Source organism: Balaenoptera borealis (assembly GCF_965194805.1).
Source record: "Balaenoptera borealis genome assembly, chromosome: 19".
NCBI lineage: Eukaryota > Metazoa > Chordata > Mammalia > Artiodactyla > Balaenopteridae > Balaenoptera > Balaenoptera borealis.
This window is the reverse complement of record NC_138878.1, coordinates 18,116,357-18,134,501: the sequence shown is the minus strand read 5'-3', so window position 1 is coordinate 18,134,501 and position 18,145 is coordinate 18,116,357. Positions and strand designations below refer to the sequence as shown.

The window sequence follows — 18,145 nt, the reverse complement described above, 5'->3', positions numbered from 1 at the left end:
TCACCCAAGGGCGTGTCCACCAGAATGGCATTGTAGAGCTCGGCGGGCGTCTGTGCGATGTTCACGGCCTCCATCTGCTCAAAGCTGCCTAGTGGGTGGCACTTGGGCACAAGCTCGGCGATAGAGCGCTGGTGCAGTGTGCCCGTGATGAGCAGGATTACGTTGTCAATCATGTAGCTGTAACTGCGGGAGGCACACAGCAGGGCGGCAGTCCTTGAACTCCTGGCACAGCACCACGCCCCTGCCCCCACCCGGCGCAGGCCACCAGCCCCTCAACGGCAAGCACCACCTCAGGCTCCTCTCCCTGTCCAAGGGTGCCCCCTCCTCCGGCACCAGAAGCACAGGACAGACATGGCCCCTCCCTGGGGGGGGGGGTGAGAACTCATGCCCCACGAGTGATCAGGAAGCAGGTGCAGGTAGTAACTACCCCCCAGGTGTGAACAGTGTTCTGGCAGGACACGGGAAGCACGTGCACGGAGGTGAGGCGCACGGGCCAGCCTGGGGGATGAAAGAACTGGGAGATGAAAGCATGTTCTGGGAAGAGGGAACAGTGTGTGCAAAGGCCTGGAAGCAATCGCTGAGTGGCGGACGCCTCAAGGAACTGAGCACGGTCAGGGTTGGCAGAAGGAAGGGAACCGGTGCAGTGCTGCCAGCAGGCTGGAGCCTAGAGGTGGGTCCTGTGGGCCCGGCTGAGGGTTCTGACTTCGTTTTGAGCACGAGGGACCCATGAGCAGGATATAAGCAAGGAGTACCACAGGCACTCTGGCTGCTGGTGGGGACAGAGGGGGAGATGGCAAGAGGAGGAGAGGCTGAGGAGTGGAGTGGGGAGAAGCTTCTCTAGGGAAAACCAGAGAAGACTCAGAGGGAGGGTCCCTGGAGTAAGGCCCCTGGTCAGTCAGGCTGAGACAAGCAGGCAGACAGCTGCCCTGTGCAGCCCGCTCCAAAGACAGGGCACTGCCTCCTCCTTTAGGGCCTGAGGAGCCACCAGGATGGCCTGGAGGAGACCCAGAGACCTGGAAGGAGCCTGGGCTCAGGTCAGTCCCCTCCGGCACAGAAGGCCGGCTCTGCACAGTGCACGGGCAGCAGGGGGGGCTGGAGAGCTGGGGAGGGGTGGGGCTACCCAGCTCAGACTTGGCAACGGGCAAGCTCTGCCTCCACCCTTTGAGACAATGCCACAAAGGGGCTGTGGCCAAGAGTTCTGTGTAGTCACCTGTGTGAGCAATGGGGTGAAGAGGGCGAGAGGGCCCCAGTCAGGCTGCAGGAGCCACAACATTCCTCCAGCTTGTCACCAGTGATGATCTCAGGGCATGAGGCAGCTGGATGAGGCCTGGGGGTTCAGCTCCAAGGCCAGAGTGGGGCTCCCACTGAAGGGTGGGAGCTGGGCTGGAGGCTGCTGCCCTGAATTGGGCACTGAGCACACCCTGGCTGTTGGGTGGGCCAACAGCTGTCCTGTGACAGTATCTTGAGGCTGTCCAAGGTAGGAAGTGGCCCCCAATTCCAAGGGAAGAAAAGTAAGGAGGTGGTGGCCTAGGCCTCAGCTCAGAGGGCTGGCTACTGGGGGAACTCCCACAGGGCCTGCCAGGAAGGCGGCAGAAGGAAGAAACCACAGCTCCTGTCCCCGCCTGACCCCCACCCCCCTGCTTGCTACACACTCCCCCAACTCCCACCCAGCCCAGTGCCCTGCTATGACCTCTGCTCTCTCGGGCCTGGGGCCAGGCAGCTGCCCTCTCTCTGCCCCCAATCCGACTGGGTCAGCCACAGGATGTGTGCTGAGAAGAGACAGGCCTGCCTTCTCAAACTGAGGGCTTCAGGCAGGGCCCATTCACAGCCGCGAGCCGAGGGGCCCGAACGGCCAGCCTTTTGCCCCCACCTGACAGAGCTGGCAGAGTCGAGGGACCTCAGAGAGATCCCGCCAGAGCTTTGTGCCTTGGTCTCCAGCCCCAGCCTGCATTGTCCCTAACCTGGACAGCACATCCCTCTTGCCCCTGATGCCTCCAGAATCTCACGCACCGCAGGACCCACCATACATCATCTCCCGCAACACTCCACCTGTGTCCCATCCAGCCCCACTCTAGCCATCGTGTTCCCTGAGACAGCCACAAAGTCCCTACCCCCGAACCCGAAGATGCTCGTTCACGCTCTCACCAGACTTTGGGCAGGGACGGGGAGAATGCTGTACCTCTTCGAGCTGTTCTATCCAACTGATCCCACAACCACCAGCATCACCAGCCCCACTGTCAGAGGATATGAGACACAGAGGCTGCAGGCCCCAGGCCCTGTCACATCATAAAGCAGAGGAGCACCGTGTCTCTTGGTCAGTGTCCATGCACCTCCACCCACGTCCAGGTTCCCATGCCTTGACTCTACACTCCCCATCTAGCCTTGCCTTCTCAGAGGAATCTCCACAAGTCAGCTTCCTTTCTCTAAACCTCTCCGCTCCTTGCACCAGGGTATTCATTTATGTTGGGGACGGGGCTGGTGTCAGGGCCCAAGGAAGGTGCCTTGGCAATTGTCAGGGTCCTGACCCGGCTCAGAGGTGAGCCCTGTGGGAAGACTCCACTGTCTGGCTTTGCTGCTGTCCCTCCAGTGATGTGGAACAGGATGGCTATGATTCACTTTTCAGCCCTGACAGCAGATGTGAGGGCTGGTGATAGCACCCCCTGGCTGCCCCCAGACTCTCCTGCTAGAAGTCCTGGCTGGGCACCAAGGGAAATGCTAAGCCAAGTAAAGCTCCCCAGCCCCTTCCAAGGCCCTCTTCTAATCCAGGCTAGGCCAGCTTTGGATGACCCTATGCCAGGCCCAGCGGCTCCCTCCCCCGAGTCAACTGCAAGGTTACTATGGCAGTAGCCCCTGTTTCTTTCCCCTGCCCAGTGAGGGCCAGAATCTCCTTTCCTGGGATGAAAGGAGGCAGGGCATGGCAGAGATGATGCCGGCCCAGCTGTCTGCTTTTCCCCCCAAGGTGAAGGCCTTCAGCAGGCAGGGAAATCCTCCTCCTCGTCTGGCTTGAGCTGCTGCCTCCCTGCCCCCAGAAAGCCACTCCACCAGTCCTCCCTTCATTTGGCCTTAATAGGAGAGTGTGAGTTTCCAGCTGGTCAGCATCTCCCTCCAGAGGAAGACAGTTGGGGAGTGGACAGGCATCTGCCCGCCAGGCCAAAGAGGCCCTCTTGGGGTGGGAGTAGGGCAGTCTGTATTGCTCTGCCCTGAGGCCCTCCCTCACCCTGTGCCTTCAAGAGTCAGCTTGGGGGCTTCCCTGGTGGCGCAGTGGTTGGGAGTCTGCCTGCCAACGCAGGGGACATGGGTTCGAGCCCTGGTCTGGGAAGATCCCACATGCCACGGAGCAACTAGGCCCGTGAGCCACAACTACTGAGCCTGCGCGTCTGGAGCCTGTGCTCCGCAACGGGAGAGGCTGCGACAGTGAGAAGCCCGCGCACTGCGATGAAGAGTGGCCCCCGCTCGCCGCAACTGGAGAAAGCCCTCACACAGAAACGAAGACCCAACACAGCCAAAAATAAATAAATAAATAAATAAATTAATTAATTAAAAAAAAAAAAAAAAAGAGTCAGCTTGGGCCGAAAGAAGTCTTGGGATGGGGTTTAGAAAGCCACTTCCTCCAAGAAGTCTTCTCAGCCCCTAGCCAAGTCCTGTCCCTCTGCTGTTCCCTTTGGCGCCACCTGCTGGAGCATGATGGCTTGCTCCCATGGTCTCATCATTTGGCCCCGGGGGCCAGGCTTGGTGCTGGATAGGCCATGATGACTACCCGGTCAGTCGGCCCATCTACAGCTCCCAGCAGAAGCTGCTAGTAACCGTACCTGTGCTCAGTCACATCTGGGTCCTACAGAGCACTGCCCAGGTGGAAAGTGAACAGAGATATCAAGCTGTGGCTTCAGCACGTTACCTGTCAAGCCTCAGTTTCCCCTCTGCAATTAGTATGACTGAAGTACAGCCCCCAGCAGAGCCAGTGACGCCCTGACCTTCTCCTTATTAAAATCCTGCCCCTCTCCTGAGGTCCAGTTGGGTCCTCCCTGACCCAACCTGAGACCTGAGACTCCTGAGCATCAAAGGGCGCCTGCATACTCTCCCTCAGGCTCAGGAGAACAGTGTCAGTGCTGGCTCTCCCTCTGGGCCGGAGCCGGGTCGAGCCCAGGACCCAGGAACCACAGCAGGCCTAGCGCCCCAGCCTACAGAGACCCTGCTATCAACTCAGAAACGGTGGTTGTGGACAGTGAAGGCTGGGGGGCCAGAATAGGGAGGCCTAAGGACACCTGATACCCGCTGTGACCCAGCAGAGCCCAAGGTTTGGAAAATGTGACCTGGGGAGAGTGGCGGGTGTGCTGACAGGCCCACTGGGTACTTGAGGCCATTGTCCCAGGACAAAGCTTCTTTCCAGCTGCCCACTCCAGGCTGGTGGCACTGAGGCCCCTGGCACAGTAGAATATGAGACCTCACCTCCCCCAGATGGTGCAGGTCACCGTGCCCGGGCTCTGCCAATGGGTACCTGGGCTTCAGGCAGGTGCTACACACTGGGGACGGCCCCTCCAGGGAGGCTCACTCATCTAAGGACAAGGCCTTTGGGGCCCACCTGGGAATCCCCAGAGACCAACTCACTTCTCCACAAGCCATTCTCTCTCAGCTTCCCTTCTGGGGCCTAGTCTCTCATAGGATGCCATATGGGATGGCCCAGATCAAAGTCTCCTCTGAAGCTCAGAAAACCCAACAGAGGCCCTACCCCATGTCAGACAGCAAGTGAATGGCTGAGTCTGGAAGGAGCCCTTGGTACAGTGATGTATTACATGTTATCACCATGAAATTGAGCTGAATCATCTCAAAACCACATGACTGATGACAGTCTACTTCAGAGGGACCTCTCTCACTCAGGGCCTGTCTACCACACATGCGGCAGCTGCCTCCACTCTGGCCACCCACTCTGAGTGGCCTCTCGAACCCCATCTGACCCTCGAGTCCTCTCAATGCTGAAGCCCCTGGTTCCATTTGTGGCAGCTGCCCACAGGCCTCTCCAGAAGCTATCTGCACCACCACTGGTACCCATCCTATTGCATCCATAAGTCTCCCTCCCTCCTGGCACTGCGCCTGGCCCAGAGCTGAATACTGGTCATGTGTGTTGGCTCAAGGCTGGCTGGGATCTACAAAAGCACTGGACACTGTCTCTCACACAGGAGGGCAGAGGAGACCTTGCCCAGCTTCTGCTTGCACACCTGCAATGACAAGGAACTCACTGCCTCCTGCAGAAACCAGTTCCAGCCATCCTGGGGCAGCTCCGAAGGCGACTAAGAGATTCTGAAGTCTGGAGCTAAGATGACCTCTGTGGTGGTCCCAACCTCCGCCCCAGCTGGGCCAGCTCTGTCTGTGGGCAGCACTGGCATTGTTCCCTCATGCCCCCACACCCAGGATGGGGTATCTAGCTGACGCGTCCATCACCTGGGGATGGCACTCTCCTTTCCGGTAACATCCCTCTGGACATCTCTAGGGTATCTGCCTCCTTCCCAGAGGGTCACAGAGCCAGGGGCTCCGTGCTCCACCTCCACATGTATGGTTCCCCCTGCCTTCCCCCAATTCTTCTTTCAAATGCCCTTCCCTTCAGCCAAACAGCCCCCTCCTCAGGGAAGCCAGTGGTGAGTCCCTGGCCTGGGGAGGTCCCCTGGACAGGCCCCTGTGGAAGCCTTCACCCCTTTCTGCAACACTCCTTACTCCTGGGATGAGCCAGGGTGGAGGCGGTTACGGAGGTGGTGTGGAGGAGGAAGAGGAGGAGCAGCCGGGGAGGTAGGAGTTAAATCAAAGAGACACCGTTGAGAGGAAGGAGACTGCTGGAAGGAGGTAAGATGGATGTGGCTCCTATTAGGTCTGGAGACCCTGGCCACATGAAGGTCAGCGGTGACCTTAGCCGGAGCCTTTGGTGGAGTGATGGGATGGCTGGAAGCGGACTGGAGGCTCAGGATGCAGGAGGTGAGAGAACACAGAGGGAATGTAAAAGTGCAGGCCGCACAAGATGGGTTTTTAATGGTGTGAGAGATTTGAACTTGTTTAGATGCTGTTGGGAAGAATCTGGAAGGGAAGGGGCTGCACAGACAGGAGTGCAGATGAGTGGCCCTCAGGGTTCAGGGAGTGGGGTGAGGGGACTCAGGACATCGGCAGAAGGACCCAAGAGAAGAGGAGGGTACCTCTGCCATTGGAACAGGGTTGGGGGGCACAGACACAGTGCTGGGAGGTGGACTGGCTTCTACTGTCTCTGTGGAGGAAGAGGTGGGCCATCTACCCAGAGAGAAGGCTGGGGGCAGGCGATGAACGGTGTTTAAGATGGGGAGGTGGTCTTCCCACCCTCGGTGGGGAGCTGCAGGGTGCTGAGTAGGGAGAGCGAGTGGCCAGCTGGGCAGGGACAGGCCAAGCCAGCTGAACTGGTAAGTGTGCATGTCTGGCAGCAGGGAAAATCCACCCAACACTGGCTTCCCCAGCTCTGCTCCCGGCAGCGGAGGTGGGGGAGGGCGCCTCGAGGCTGGAGGCTGCTGGGCTTCCTCCAGGGCTGGGGAGCTGCCAGCCGGGTGGGACCATGAGATGGGCGGCCAAGAGCGCTGCGGATGCTGGCAGAAGAGTGCTTGAATGATGGACCAGGGAACCTCAGCTGGGGAGGGAGGAAAATGAAGACAGAAGGGGTGGCGGGGGAGGAAGCAAGGTCCAGAGCCCTGCTGAGTCCGGAACCCATGTCCCACAAGGGGCTGAGAGTGGGCTGGAAGGCCTGAAGGCTGTGGGTAGAGACGGGGTGCCTGACTCAGCGATTTCAGGGCCGGAGCAGTTCCAGGTGGTGACATGTTCTTGGGCAGCCATCGTGGGGGTGGCTGAAGTGGAGAGCAGAGGAGCAGGTCACTGGAGATGACGAGGTCATGAACGAGCAGCCACAGGCTCAGACAGGCTGACACGTGGCTGCCGAGCTCTTCCTGAGACAGAGCAGGACTGAGGGGGTGGGAAGGCTGTGAGCCACGATCACCCATGAATGGAAGGGGCGGGCAGGTGATAGTGCTTGGCTGCTTTAAGCAAGCTTGGTGCTTGCAGCCAACCTCCAGCAAACAGCTGGCGGCCATGCAGCCTCAGTCACGCTCAGAGCCCTCTCCAGTTTCATGGCCTGGCAGGCTAAGACCAAGCCTCTGAGGGCACCAAGACAGGCCAGGGGCTGGCAGCACAGGCAGGTGGCCAAGCAGGCAGCAGGATGGATGACATCTGCCCTCTGACCACTGGCATGGGGTCAGTCTCCTCTGGCCAGCCTAGCTAGCAAGGCCAGAACATTCACCAGGAAGCTGAAGGAGCCCTGTGCAAACAAGGTGAAGGCTCGGCTCTGGCAATAAACGCACTGCTTCCTGGTATGTCCTTCAGTTCTGGCCTTGGGGTAAAGGACACCCAGGCCCAGGCTAGGGGTTGACTGACAGATGGGCACTGCAGTATGACCCCCAATGTGGCAGCACGAGACACATGCCATCTCTGGCCTCCTGCCCAGAAGGACCATGTCGGCTGTACCCTGACGGGGGCCAGGGCAGTATGATATGGATCCAGCCAGGACAGCAGGGAGGTCCCCCGGAAGGAGGCTTGTGGCCAGGAGACAGCCTGCTTCCCAGCCTGAGCCCTTCAAGTGTCCCAGCCTGTGGCCTCAACCCAAGGATAGAGCCCTTCTGGTTGCAGCCCCTACTTGAGCAAGTGGATCTCGAGTAAATGGCTGCTCCTGGCTGGGGGTGGGAAGCAGGCCAAGCAGCAGGCATCCAGCCCTGTCCCTGCAAGTGTAAGTGTAGGAGGTACGCCAGGTCCCACGGATCTGGGGGTCCCACCAGCAGGGAAGGGTTAAAGCTAGACAGTATCCAGAAGAGCGCCTGGAAAGGCTTCCCCACAACACACACTCACACTCCAGCAGTGCAGAGCACGCTCATGTAAGCCAGCCACCGATGTCTCTGTCCACCACCTGCGCTGGGCAGCCCCCTGGGCCAGGGCCAACTCTTTGTCCACCAGGCCCTGGCTCATGGCTCCTGGGCCATCCTGGCAGAAGGGGCCTCTCTATCTCCCTGTTTCCACAGGCACACCTGGCGAGCAGAGGCTGTCTCGTCCAAGTGCCCTCCCCAGCCTGTAGGTCTCAGGGTCCTTTCCTCTTCTCCAGGAGCTTAGTGGAGGCAGGGTTGCACCCAAGGATTAGACATGAAGAACGCTGGGCAGCCAAGGGTTGTTAGCATGGGGGCCTGGGCCAGAACTGGGAAAGGCGGCCAGGTGTTCAGCACCCTCTCCGCCTTGCCCCGCTTCTCCCTGAGACCCAGGGCCATGGTCAGAGACGACAGAGGACAGCCTCAGCCCACACAGGGTCACAGGGCCTGAATGGTCCATCCCAAAACCTGACTCTTCAAAGCTCTACCCATCCCCCGACCCCATCATGGGCAGTGGGGGCCTGGTGAGTGTTCAGGGTGAGTGTTATAGGGTGAACGAGGGAAAGGGCTCCTGTCATCCCTGATCCCTGTTGACACCAGGGACGCAGGGAAAGCAGCTTCATCCAGCACTACAGCGTGGGACACTCGGGCCTGCCCACCAGATTCCCAGACAGCAGTGAAGTGGCTGGTGACCCCATTTTATAGGTGGTGGCCTGGGCCCAGCATTGTTGAATGAGCAGCCCAGCCACCCAACCCAGGAGGACCCTGCTGACAGAGGAGCTACCCCATCCAGTGGGGGGAAAAGGCACTATAGAGAACACTCACGTAATGAAGTCCAGGAAGCTGGCGAGCGGCTCATAGGCATGGTTCCTCATGTGGCGGAACTCCACCACCATCTTCTCCTTGAGCCGGTCATCGATGACGGACACTGTCAGCGGTGATGCCTCATTGGCCAGGAAGTTGCCGTAGTCAGTGCTCTGCAGGTGCAGCTTCAGGTCTGAAACCCAAGGGTGGGGGGTGAGAGCTGGCCGTGCTGAGCCTCCCCAGGACCCCAAGTCCCTGTCCTCACCCCGTCTCTGGGTCCCAGACCCTCTCCTGCAGTTGTGCCCTGCTGCTACCCTGACCTCCTGTCCCTGCCTCCACCTCCCTGTTGGCTCAGAGCCTACTCCAGGGCAGTCAGGCCAAAGCCAGGACACTGGGCCCCAGAGTCCAAGTACAAGTAGAACCACTGTTCCCCCAAACGACAAGAAAACCTGGGAAACCCCAACCCAAGGTGCCATTCACAACCCACAGCCTTTGAGGCTCTCCTGCATGGTAGGCTCCAGGATGGCCCTAACTTAAAGCAGAATAAGACATGGGCCCTACCCTCCAGAGCCTCATGGTTAAAGGAGCAAGCCAACGTACCCCCAGGCAGAAACAATGCATATGAAATGAAGGACATGCCCCAGGCCAAGGGTAAAGTGGAGAGGGCACCAAGATGGGGCTGAGAGGACACTCCAGGCTGAGCCAGGCAAAACGCAGGGACAGGAAAATGCAAAGGAAGCAGCTAGCAGGATGGCATGAGTGAGGAGTAGCCTAAAGGACAAATGAGTGGTGTGAGGGGGAGATGAGGCTGAGGAGAAAGACTGGCCTTGCCTGAGGAGTGGCTGGAGGCAGGCAAGCCAGGCCCACGGGCTCTCCTGAGCTCTTCAGAGCAGGGGTGAGGGAAAAGGGAGGAGAGGACAGAGCGGAAGGGCCCTGGGGAGGCAGGACAGGTGAGTCCCAGGGGAATTGTGGCAACAACCTGTGTGCAGCTGTTGCCCGTGCATCCCATCCCCCAGTCTCTGCTCCACCCAGCAGCCAGAGCGATCTTAAAACACCAGGCAGACCCCATCACGCATCTGCACATCCTCACCTCAGGGCCTTTCCCTGTCCCCTTGCTTGGAAAGTGATGAGCTCTCCTCAAATGCCCGTCTTCAGAGGCTTCTCCTATAGCCCCACCACTCTGTCCCTTCATTTGTGCCATTTTTCTTTGTAACACATCACATCCCACCTGGCACGGGGCACATAAACCACGATAGCAGGGACTCTGGGTCACTGCAGTATGCTAGAGCCTAGAACACAGTATGTTCTGGTGCATTTTCATGTTCAGTAAGTAACTGTGGAATAAATGGAAGACTGGGAAGAGGGTTGATGAAGACAGCAAGAGGGTTTGCTCCTGGGCTTTGAAATGGGAGACACTGCGGTAGTGATGGCAGTACCAAGGACAGTGGCTGAGGAAGGACCCATGTGTGCCTATGCATGCAAGTGTGGATTAAGGCCCAACAGCGGAGGCTGGCTTCTGCTGACTGAGGAATACATGCTTTCTGTGCCCTGGAAGGTTGCCCAGAGGGTGACAGGAAGGGTGACACCTGTGAACATTTCCACAAGCACCGCCCCGCTTGCCCCGGCTTAAGGCCTCCCCATGTGTCTGTGGACCTGGAGGGCCATGCTATACCGGGCTGCTTAGAGAGGAAGGGCGAGTGGGGCACATCATCGCTCTACAGACTTAGGGGATCTCTGTGGTGCCCCTCCTCCTGTACCCCATCAGGAGGAGAATGCTCCCAGCCCAGAGTCAGGTGTGCCAAAGAAGAGACGGAAGAGTATATGGGAGGGAGGCGTGGAGGGAGGGAGGAAGGGAGGGAGGGGTGCGTACCGTCGGAGTGGCCACTTTCTACCTGCACTCGGGTGGCAGTCAGCACTCCTGTCCTCTGTGGCTCCTGGGCACTCAGAGTGGACTTGAACCTCGTGAGGCCTGCAGGAGGCCTTCATCATCCGCTGCCTTTGCTATCGCTCTACCATTCACACCTTTTTTCCGGTGGCCACCCAAAAGGGGGACAGAACTGAGGGCAAGGTGGAGCAGGGAGAAGCCACCAGCCCCCTGCTCTGCCCCGTGGACCCCACTGCCATTTTGCCCAGGAGGTGTGCACACTCCTCCATCCTCACCCCCGGCCGTCTGCTGTGAGCCCTGCCCTGGGTCCATTCTTCCCCCTCCTCACCAGTGTGGCCAAGGCCCACCTACACCTGGAATAAGGCATGGGGTAAGAAGGTGCTTTGCTCAGTAATGCTTGAGTTGTTGCAGCATTTGATTAACCATTTGGTTGTTACAGAAAAATTCTTAACTCTAATTGAGGGATTTCGCTGTATTAGCATAACCCTGTATTTCCACCTCTAGTGATGGGTTTTACAAACTAGCTTTTAATATCCCTGACTCTAGATAAGTGCACAAGTATTTTGTGTGGTTTTTTTTTTTAAAGAAACATGGGGGGCTTCCCTGGTGGTGCAGTGGTTAAGAATCCGCCTGCCAATGCAGGGGACACGGGTTCGAGCCCTGGTCCAGGAAGATCCCACATGCTGGGGAGCAACTAAGCCCGTGAGCCACAACTACTGAAGCCCACGCGCCTAGAGCCCGTGCTCCACAACAAGAGAAGCCGCCGCAATGAGAAGCCCACACACTGCAACGAACTGTAGCTCCTGCTCGCCACAACCAGAGAAAGCCCGCACGCAGCAACAAAGACCCAATGCAGCCAAAAATTAAAAATAAATAAATAAGTTTATTAAAAAAAAAAAAAAAAGAAACATGGTTTACTTGCACAAAACTGATAAGTTTTGAGAGATCATTAATGCCCTCGAAGTGGTTTTTGTGGGTATGAAACAAATGGTGAGAATATGAATTGGTCCCTCTTATTTTCATACTGAAATTAACTCTACTTAATTTATCAAGTCATGTCATATGCCCTGCTTTTACATCTTTTATCTATCAGTAAACATTGTGATACTTGAAAAAACTAGTGGGCAGGGAGTTCTGGCCCGGGCAAAGTAGGTGCTCCAATCCCCACTAGGGGAAGCCACAGCGCGGACAGCAGCTGGAAGCCCAGGCCGGGATGTGGTGTTCTGGGTCAGACGGTCTGGCGCAGCAGCTGCCAGCTCAAGCCTGTCCGTTTATCCATCCAGCCACTGCAGCCAGCAAAGAGCCCTTCTCAGGCGGTGACAGGCCACAGCCAGGGCTTGGAAGCCATACCAGATGCACAGGGCAAAACCCAGTCCTCTTGGCAGGGACCCTCATGCCAGTGGTCCCACTATTCTCTGGGACAGTGAGTTTGGGTCCTGGACCCCAGCCCGGCCTCCTGATTCCTATCCTCCAAAGCATCCAGGGGCCAGGCCTCCCGACACCCCCTCACCTGGCATCCTTGCCCTTGCTGCCGGAAGGCTTCCCCAAGTGCCGTGCCACACCTACACTAGAGCTGCCCGAGGTCTCCAGCCGCGTGAAACCTCTGTGCCCCAGCCTCACCTGCTCCACGGGGCTGCCCTCCCTGGGCAGGCTCGCTCCCCAAGTCCCCCACCACCAAGCACCCTCTCTCCTCTCCAGCCCCCACCAACTCCATTCAACACCTGGCACTGATGAGGTGGGAGGCAGCATCCCAACACAAGGCGGGAACCAAGACCAACTCTAACTGGAAACAGATGGGCCCTGCTGAATACTTAGCGCCATGCCAGTAGCAACCTATGTGCTGGACCCGCCAGCCATGCCCATTTCACAGACTCAAAAAAGGGAAATCAGAGGAAACATGAAACGTGTCCAGAGTCCCACAGTCAAGCACAGGGAGGCTGGGGATATAGATCAGACCTGGTGGATTCTCTCCATCCCCAACTCTGGTCTCCTCTCCTCCCCCACCCCTTACATTTTTGACCATTCTCCCACGGCCCTTGGCCCAGGATGGGCCTTTCAGATATGGACCCAGCTGCCCAGGCAGACTTTAGTTCCAGAAGAGCTGGCAGGTGGCAGAGAGGTAAGAGGGGCCACGGCAGGCCCCTCCACAGCCTCAGAGGCAACCTGGACACTCACCGCCCACCTGACAGGGGCTCTAGACTGTCATGATTCACGGATAACCCCTCTGGCATCACTTGTGGTGCCAGCCATTCCTTCAGAAGCTAGTACGTGCGAATAAGAGGGGCAAATAAAATAAAATTTTAAAAAATAAGATAAAATAAGAGGGGCAAAGCTGATGGGTGGACTCTCCTTTGCATGCCCCCCACCCCTGGGTCTTAGCATGGGCCTTAAAGCAAACATCCTTGTGTCTTGGCTACTGCGTTCTGCTGACGCTGCATCTGGGGACTTGGCTGCTGGAACACAGACGACCGGGTGGTTTCTGCTAGTGTTTGTCGAATCAGAGCAAACCTGGGAGATTCTACCGAGAATCCTGCCCGAGGCCTGAGGAGTTTTCCTTACCAGGAAACTCATTTTTAAAAGCCCCCAGTGACGACATCAGAGGGCCATTCCAGACCACTTCCCCTGGCCAAGAGCCACTTCTCCCTGTGACCCAGGGTGAGGGGACAGCCCACCAGCCAAGAAGGCAACTTGGAGGCAGGCAGGCTAGCCGATTCTTTGGCTCAGACCACACAGGGCTTCTGAACCAGCTCTGACCCTGTTCAAGAAACCTGGCGGCCAGGCCCAGTGGCTGGCAGCCCCAAGCCCTTTACACAGTCCTCAGGGCTGGGACAGGCCCATTAGAAACCAGCCCCCTCCCCTTCAGCTTCCTGCTCTCTCCGAGGGATGTGGAGGAGGTGTGACTGGGGGTGGGATCAGAGCATAGCAGAAGAGGCCTGGAACTTGTTGAGAGCTTTGTGGGAGACTCGGCCGCCCAGCCCTGGCCCAGCCCCCGAGGGCAGACGAGGACGCCAGGGGCTCTGGGAAGGCAGGGGCTAATTCTGCTCTGTGCCCTGAGCTGGGAAGCCTGAAAGCCTCGGTGACAGCCCGAGAGCCCCAGACGTGCCTGGGCTGAGGCGTGAGCAGTGTTCTGGTTAGCACAGATGTGGGGGACTGCTCTGGTCTACCCATAAGCCCAGCTGTCTACCCCAGATCCTCCCATCCATGGCCCAGCATCAGGAATGTCTGGCCAGTCTGGGATCTCTCACAGCAAAAGACTTCCTCAGAGGCTGAATTCTCATGTCCAAGAAGATGCTGCTGCTGTCAGGAAGTTCTCTCTGCAGTACGACCTAAAGCCCTCCTCAGAGGAAGCCAATCAGCTCAGTTTCCCGTTGCCTGCAGCCTCCCCTGAGGGCCTTGGGCCAGCTCCTCAGGGCCCCTCAACCCCGCCCAGGACCCTCCCAGGCCTCCTCTGCTTCCCAGTGTTGCCTATCCCAAAGTTCTGGTGACTATCCCCCCGACTTCACTTCCTGGGGCCGCTCAGGCCTCCTCACCGCCACGGTGCCCTTTTGCTGGTCTCCTGCCCCACATCTTGGCTCCCAGCTCCCAAGTCCACTCTCCATACCATCACCAGAGTGTTGTCTTCCAACTCCAACGTGTCGCTCTCACCTTTACCCAGCAGCCCCTGTGGCCCCAGAGCCTGGCCTCCTCCCCCCAGCCTGTGAGGCCCCACACCCTCAGCCCTAGCACTGCCTCGGCCTTAGCCCTTGCTTGACTCTCTGCTCTACCGGTGCTATTCTCCAGTTAGGGCGACCTGCTTGTGATCTCTGGCCCAAGCAAGTGCTCCAGGCAAGTCCACAGGGTGTCCGCGAGAGAAGCCCTTGAAGTCCAGGAAACAGGGCTGCTTCCTCAGGCCCAGCCAGAGAGGCTGGTTTGGGAGGGCACACCCCAGCCTGGCAAGGGAGAGCCCTGCCCTCCCTCCTCCACAGGGCACCCCTGTCCACCTTGAGACTGTCTGTGTCAAAGACCATTGCCCTGCTCCAGCAGGATCCAGCTGAGCTCTTTGAAGGCGCCTGGGCAGGTTGTAGTCCAACACCCACCTGGCATGACTGTTCCTCCCAGGGCCATGCCAGACTCAAGGAGGCCCCATAGCTGCCACCTGTCCCTCCACTGCCTGCCAACCCCCTACCCAGGTCTTCTGGGCCAGGATCCCTCACCAGCAGAGCCCAGGCCCCAGCTAGCACCTCTGATTACCACTCTCGCCCCTGATTAGCAGGAGGGCATGAGGACCCCTAGCCTGTCCAACACTCTCTGCTCTCTGAGGGACCAAGTGTGGGCTTGGCAGCCAGCTCCAGCCAGACCTTGAGAGGTGGCAGCTGGGCAACCCTGTCTCCCATCCACTTCCTGAAACCTTTCCCAGATCCTGCCAGCCCTGAAAGTGATATTTCAGCCCCACGAGGGCTCCCAGGGGCAGGCAGCACACGGCGTCTCCAGTCCCCAAGCCTCTGCAGCAAGGGCCCCAGGGAGGCAGGGAGGGAGGGTCTTGGCCCAGGCCAGGGATTGGTCTTACGCTGCCCCAGGGGCCCAGCAGGCACAGAGGCAGCCCTGGCACAGTACACTAGGCGGGGCGGCCCCCTGCTTTAGACTCACCCATAGCCTCATGGCCCACGGAGGGGCCTTGCTGGCCAGCTGGCCACGGCACAGTGTGAGAGGACAGTGTGTTCCCAGACTTCACTTCTGCTTTTCCAGAGGTCACTCAACGATGCTCTCCTGGGGAGCTCAGGGGTTTTCAGGAATTGAGGCCCGCTGAGTGAAACCAGATGTGCAAATATGCTCCCTAGAGCCTAGCGTGCCCATCCTGCCACTCCCTGCAAGGGTGGTGGAGCCCTGGAGCCTGTTCTACGACTTCGCTGGGCCCAGGTGAAGGGACTGCTTTGAAGGGACTGGACCTGGGCTGTACCTCCAGTGCTCATTCTGCCCTAAGGGCTCTCTAATGCTGCAACTTCCAGGGGCTCAAAGCAGGGAAACTCAGACAAATGGACAGATGTGGACAGACGGCCAGGCTGGTGGCCCAATGGAGCCATAACCACCCCCCTCAGCAAATGGACTGTGTTTGAGTCTCCTCCCCAGGCTCTGGGGGTGGGGGAGACCTCTTTTCTTCAGATCAGCTCCAAAGCAGATGTGTGCACTGGCTGGCTGGCTCTGCAGGGTCAGAGCACCACATCTGGAACTCCCAGCGTGGGAGCCACAGCATGGAAACCATTAACCCTGGGTTTACCTGGGGGCTGCAGCACGGACTAAGCATCCTCCTCACCCCCGATCCTCCTCAGCAGGGCCCATCACAGGCTCCCTGTAGACCTCATGTAACTGACTAGCCCTGGGTTCCAACTCTTCCTATCAAATACCAGCTCTTCCTCCCCTCCCTCAGGTGCCGCCTGGCATTCCCCATCCAGAGCCTTGGCATTGCCCCCACCCCAAATTGAGGTGTCCATGGCCTCTTGCTAGCCCAGGACAAGGTCCATGCACAGCCACAGCCCCTCTCTGAAGCCCCATTTTGCCAGGTCACTGGTTTCAGGACACAGCTCCTTAGGTGGTTTAGTGGGACAAGGGAGAGAGACCCTGGGCTTTGGGACCACAGTGACCTGAGTTCAAATCTTGTCCCACAGCTTGGCCCTGAGCAGCTGGTGGAATCTCTGGACCCAGGCTCCTGGCCAGTCACCTGGTGAAAGGCCCTGCAGTGCCAGCCTCCGAGGGTAGACACTGAACAGAGACAGTGCTAACTGAGCATGGCATGGCACACCCAGAGCTCCCCAACGGAGAGGCTCAGTCCCAGTCAGGTGGTCTGTGTTCTGACTCCAGGCTGTTGCTCAGGCCGTCCCACTCAGCGCTCCACAGGGTGCCCCTGCCCTTCCTTCCCATGGTCCCGACCCTTCCCCAGGGCTCTGGTGTGTCCTCTCCCCAGGGGCCCTTGTGCAGCATGGGCACGCACACGCACAGGCCACACTCTGCTATCTCCTGGGGAAGGACGAACAAAGTGGGCTCAAAATCTGGGACTCCTGTCCCTAAGCCCATGTCTCACCTCACCTATGAGCAGGATCATACAGAGCTTTGGGCAGCCCGACCCCAAGGACCCGGACAGAGGCTAGGACCCAACTCTGCACCACCCACCACATGGTGAGCTACTGCCCTGCAGTCCTCGGGAGCAGGCGGGAGCTGGTGCAGCCAAGGGCAGCTGTTGCTCCGTGGGAAGCCCCCGGGCTGGCGGGCCAGCAGTCTCGGGAAGAACCTGGAGGCTACTGCTGGCACGGCCACATGCAAGTTACTGGGTTTCAGTTGGCATGAGGCAGAGATCCTGCAGGAAAAGGACAGTGAGTTCTCCTTCCTAGGTCCCTAGGCTGGCATTTTGTTTCATACTGGAGGCCTTTCAGTGAGGTGCGGCATTTGCAGAAGGGGGATGGGGCCGATTTGTAGAAGTGGCCCGGATGACACCAGGGTCAGTGACACCACCCACCAGCATATCAGAATCAGAGATTTGATAAGCGGGAGTGTCACTCCCCTTGTCTAGGAGGCAGCAGGATGTCTGCTGTCTAGGTGGCAGCAAGGTTCACCACCCTTCTCCTTGCTCCGAGACAGGTGGCAGGTGGTGACAGAGCACATGTAATTACCCTCAGGAACACCTCGTCCCTGCAGCTGGGAGAATGAAAGCATCACTCACAGCCCATGAGGAAGTCAACCCATCCGACAGTCAGGAGGGTGCCAGGCAGGTGACAGTCCCACATGCCAAAGGGAGGGGCAGAACTGGTTACTGCTGCACCCAGGGCAAGTTCCAAGAAGCTCTCCTCTGACTGAGTGGAGATCCACCTGGATAGCCCCTCACCAGGACGTCCGCACCCAGGGCTCCATGGAACTGGCACGTCCCAGGAGACACAGGGCTTGCAGGGCGGCTTCCCGTGTTGCCCTCCACAGCCCAGACTGAGAATCAAGCGAGCCAGCCTCGCCCTGGGAGGCAGGGCCCACACCTCTGCTGCTGCCCTGTACTTTGACCCTGAACAAGCTCTTTCTTCTCCAGGCTTACCACCACAGTTACAGTGCATGCAGGCTGGAGTGGACCTGGGGCTGCGAGCGAAGAGCTTCTTTTCACTTTCCCAAAGATGTATGTTTGCCTGGGTGTTGAATGAGAAGAGGTGACGTGGCCCTGCGTGGCTAGGTGCCAGGCAGCCCAGGAAAGGCCAGCTGTGGCAGGGAGCTTCTCAAAAGCTCGCTCATGCCCATGTCTGGCTCCTGGGTCCACTGGCCCACACCGCCTGAGCAATCCTCTCTGCCCTTGATGCTTGGCTTCTGTTCTACATGCATAGTCCTTTGGAGGAAGGACCCTAAGAAAAGATGGAGCTCACTTCAACTAGGGGAAAGCAGTGTTAGGGTCCCAGGGGCTGCTGTTCCTGTGAAATTAAGCCAGGTCAGGCTGGATCCTGGCTGGAGCATCTTGCCGGCTCCACGGTACCTAGAGTCCAAGCTATGGAAATACTCACTGTGCTCAGACCTAGGCCCTATGGATGGGCTCTCAGGATCA

General features: G+C 58.5%; 1 protein-coding gene across 3 annotated transcripts in view; it reads right to left on the bottom strand.

Moving 5' to 3' along the window:
• ATP6V0D1 (ATPase H+ transporting V0 subunit d1) overlaps positions 1-18,145 on the bottom strand; it is a 38,455-nt gene that overhangs the window by 6,092 nt on the left and 14,218 nt on the right. For all 3 annotated transcript variants that reach the window (XM_082369058.1, XM_082369056.1, XM_082369057.1), the window contains exons 2-3: positions 8,736-8,907; positions 5-183 (exon numbers count right to left, since the gene is read on the bottom strand). In XM_082369058.1, the coding sequence (XP_082225184.1) occupies positions 5-183; positions 8,736-8,907 (351 nt within the window). The remainder of the gene's footprint in view (positions 1-4; positions 184-8,735; positions 8,908-18,145) is intronic.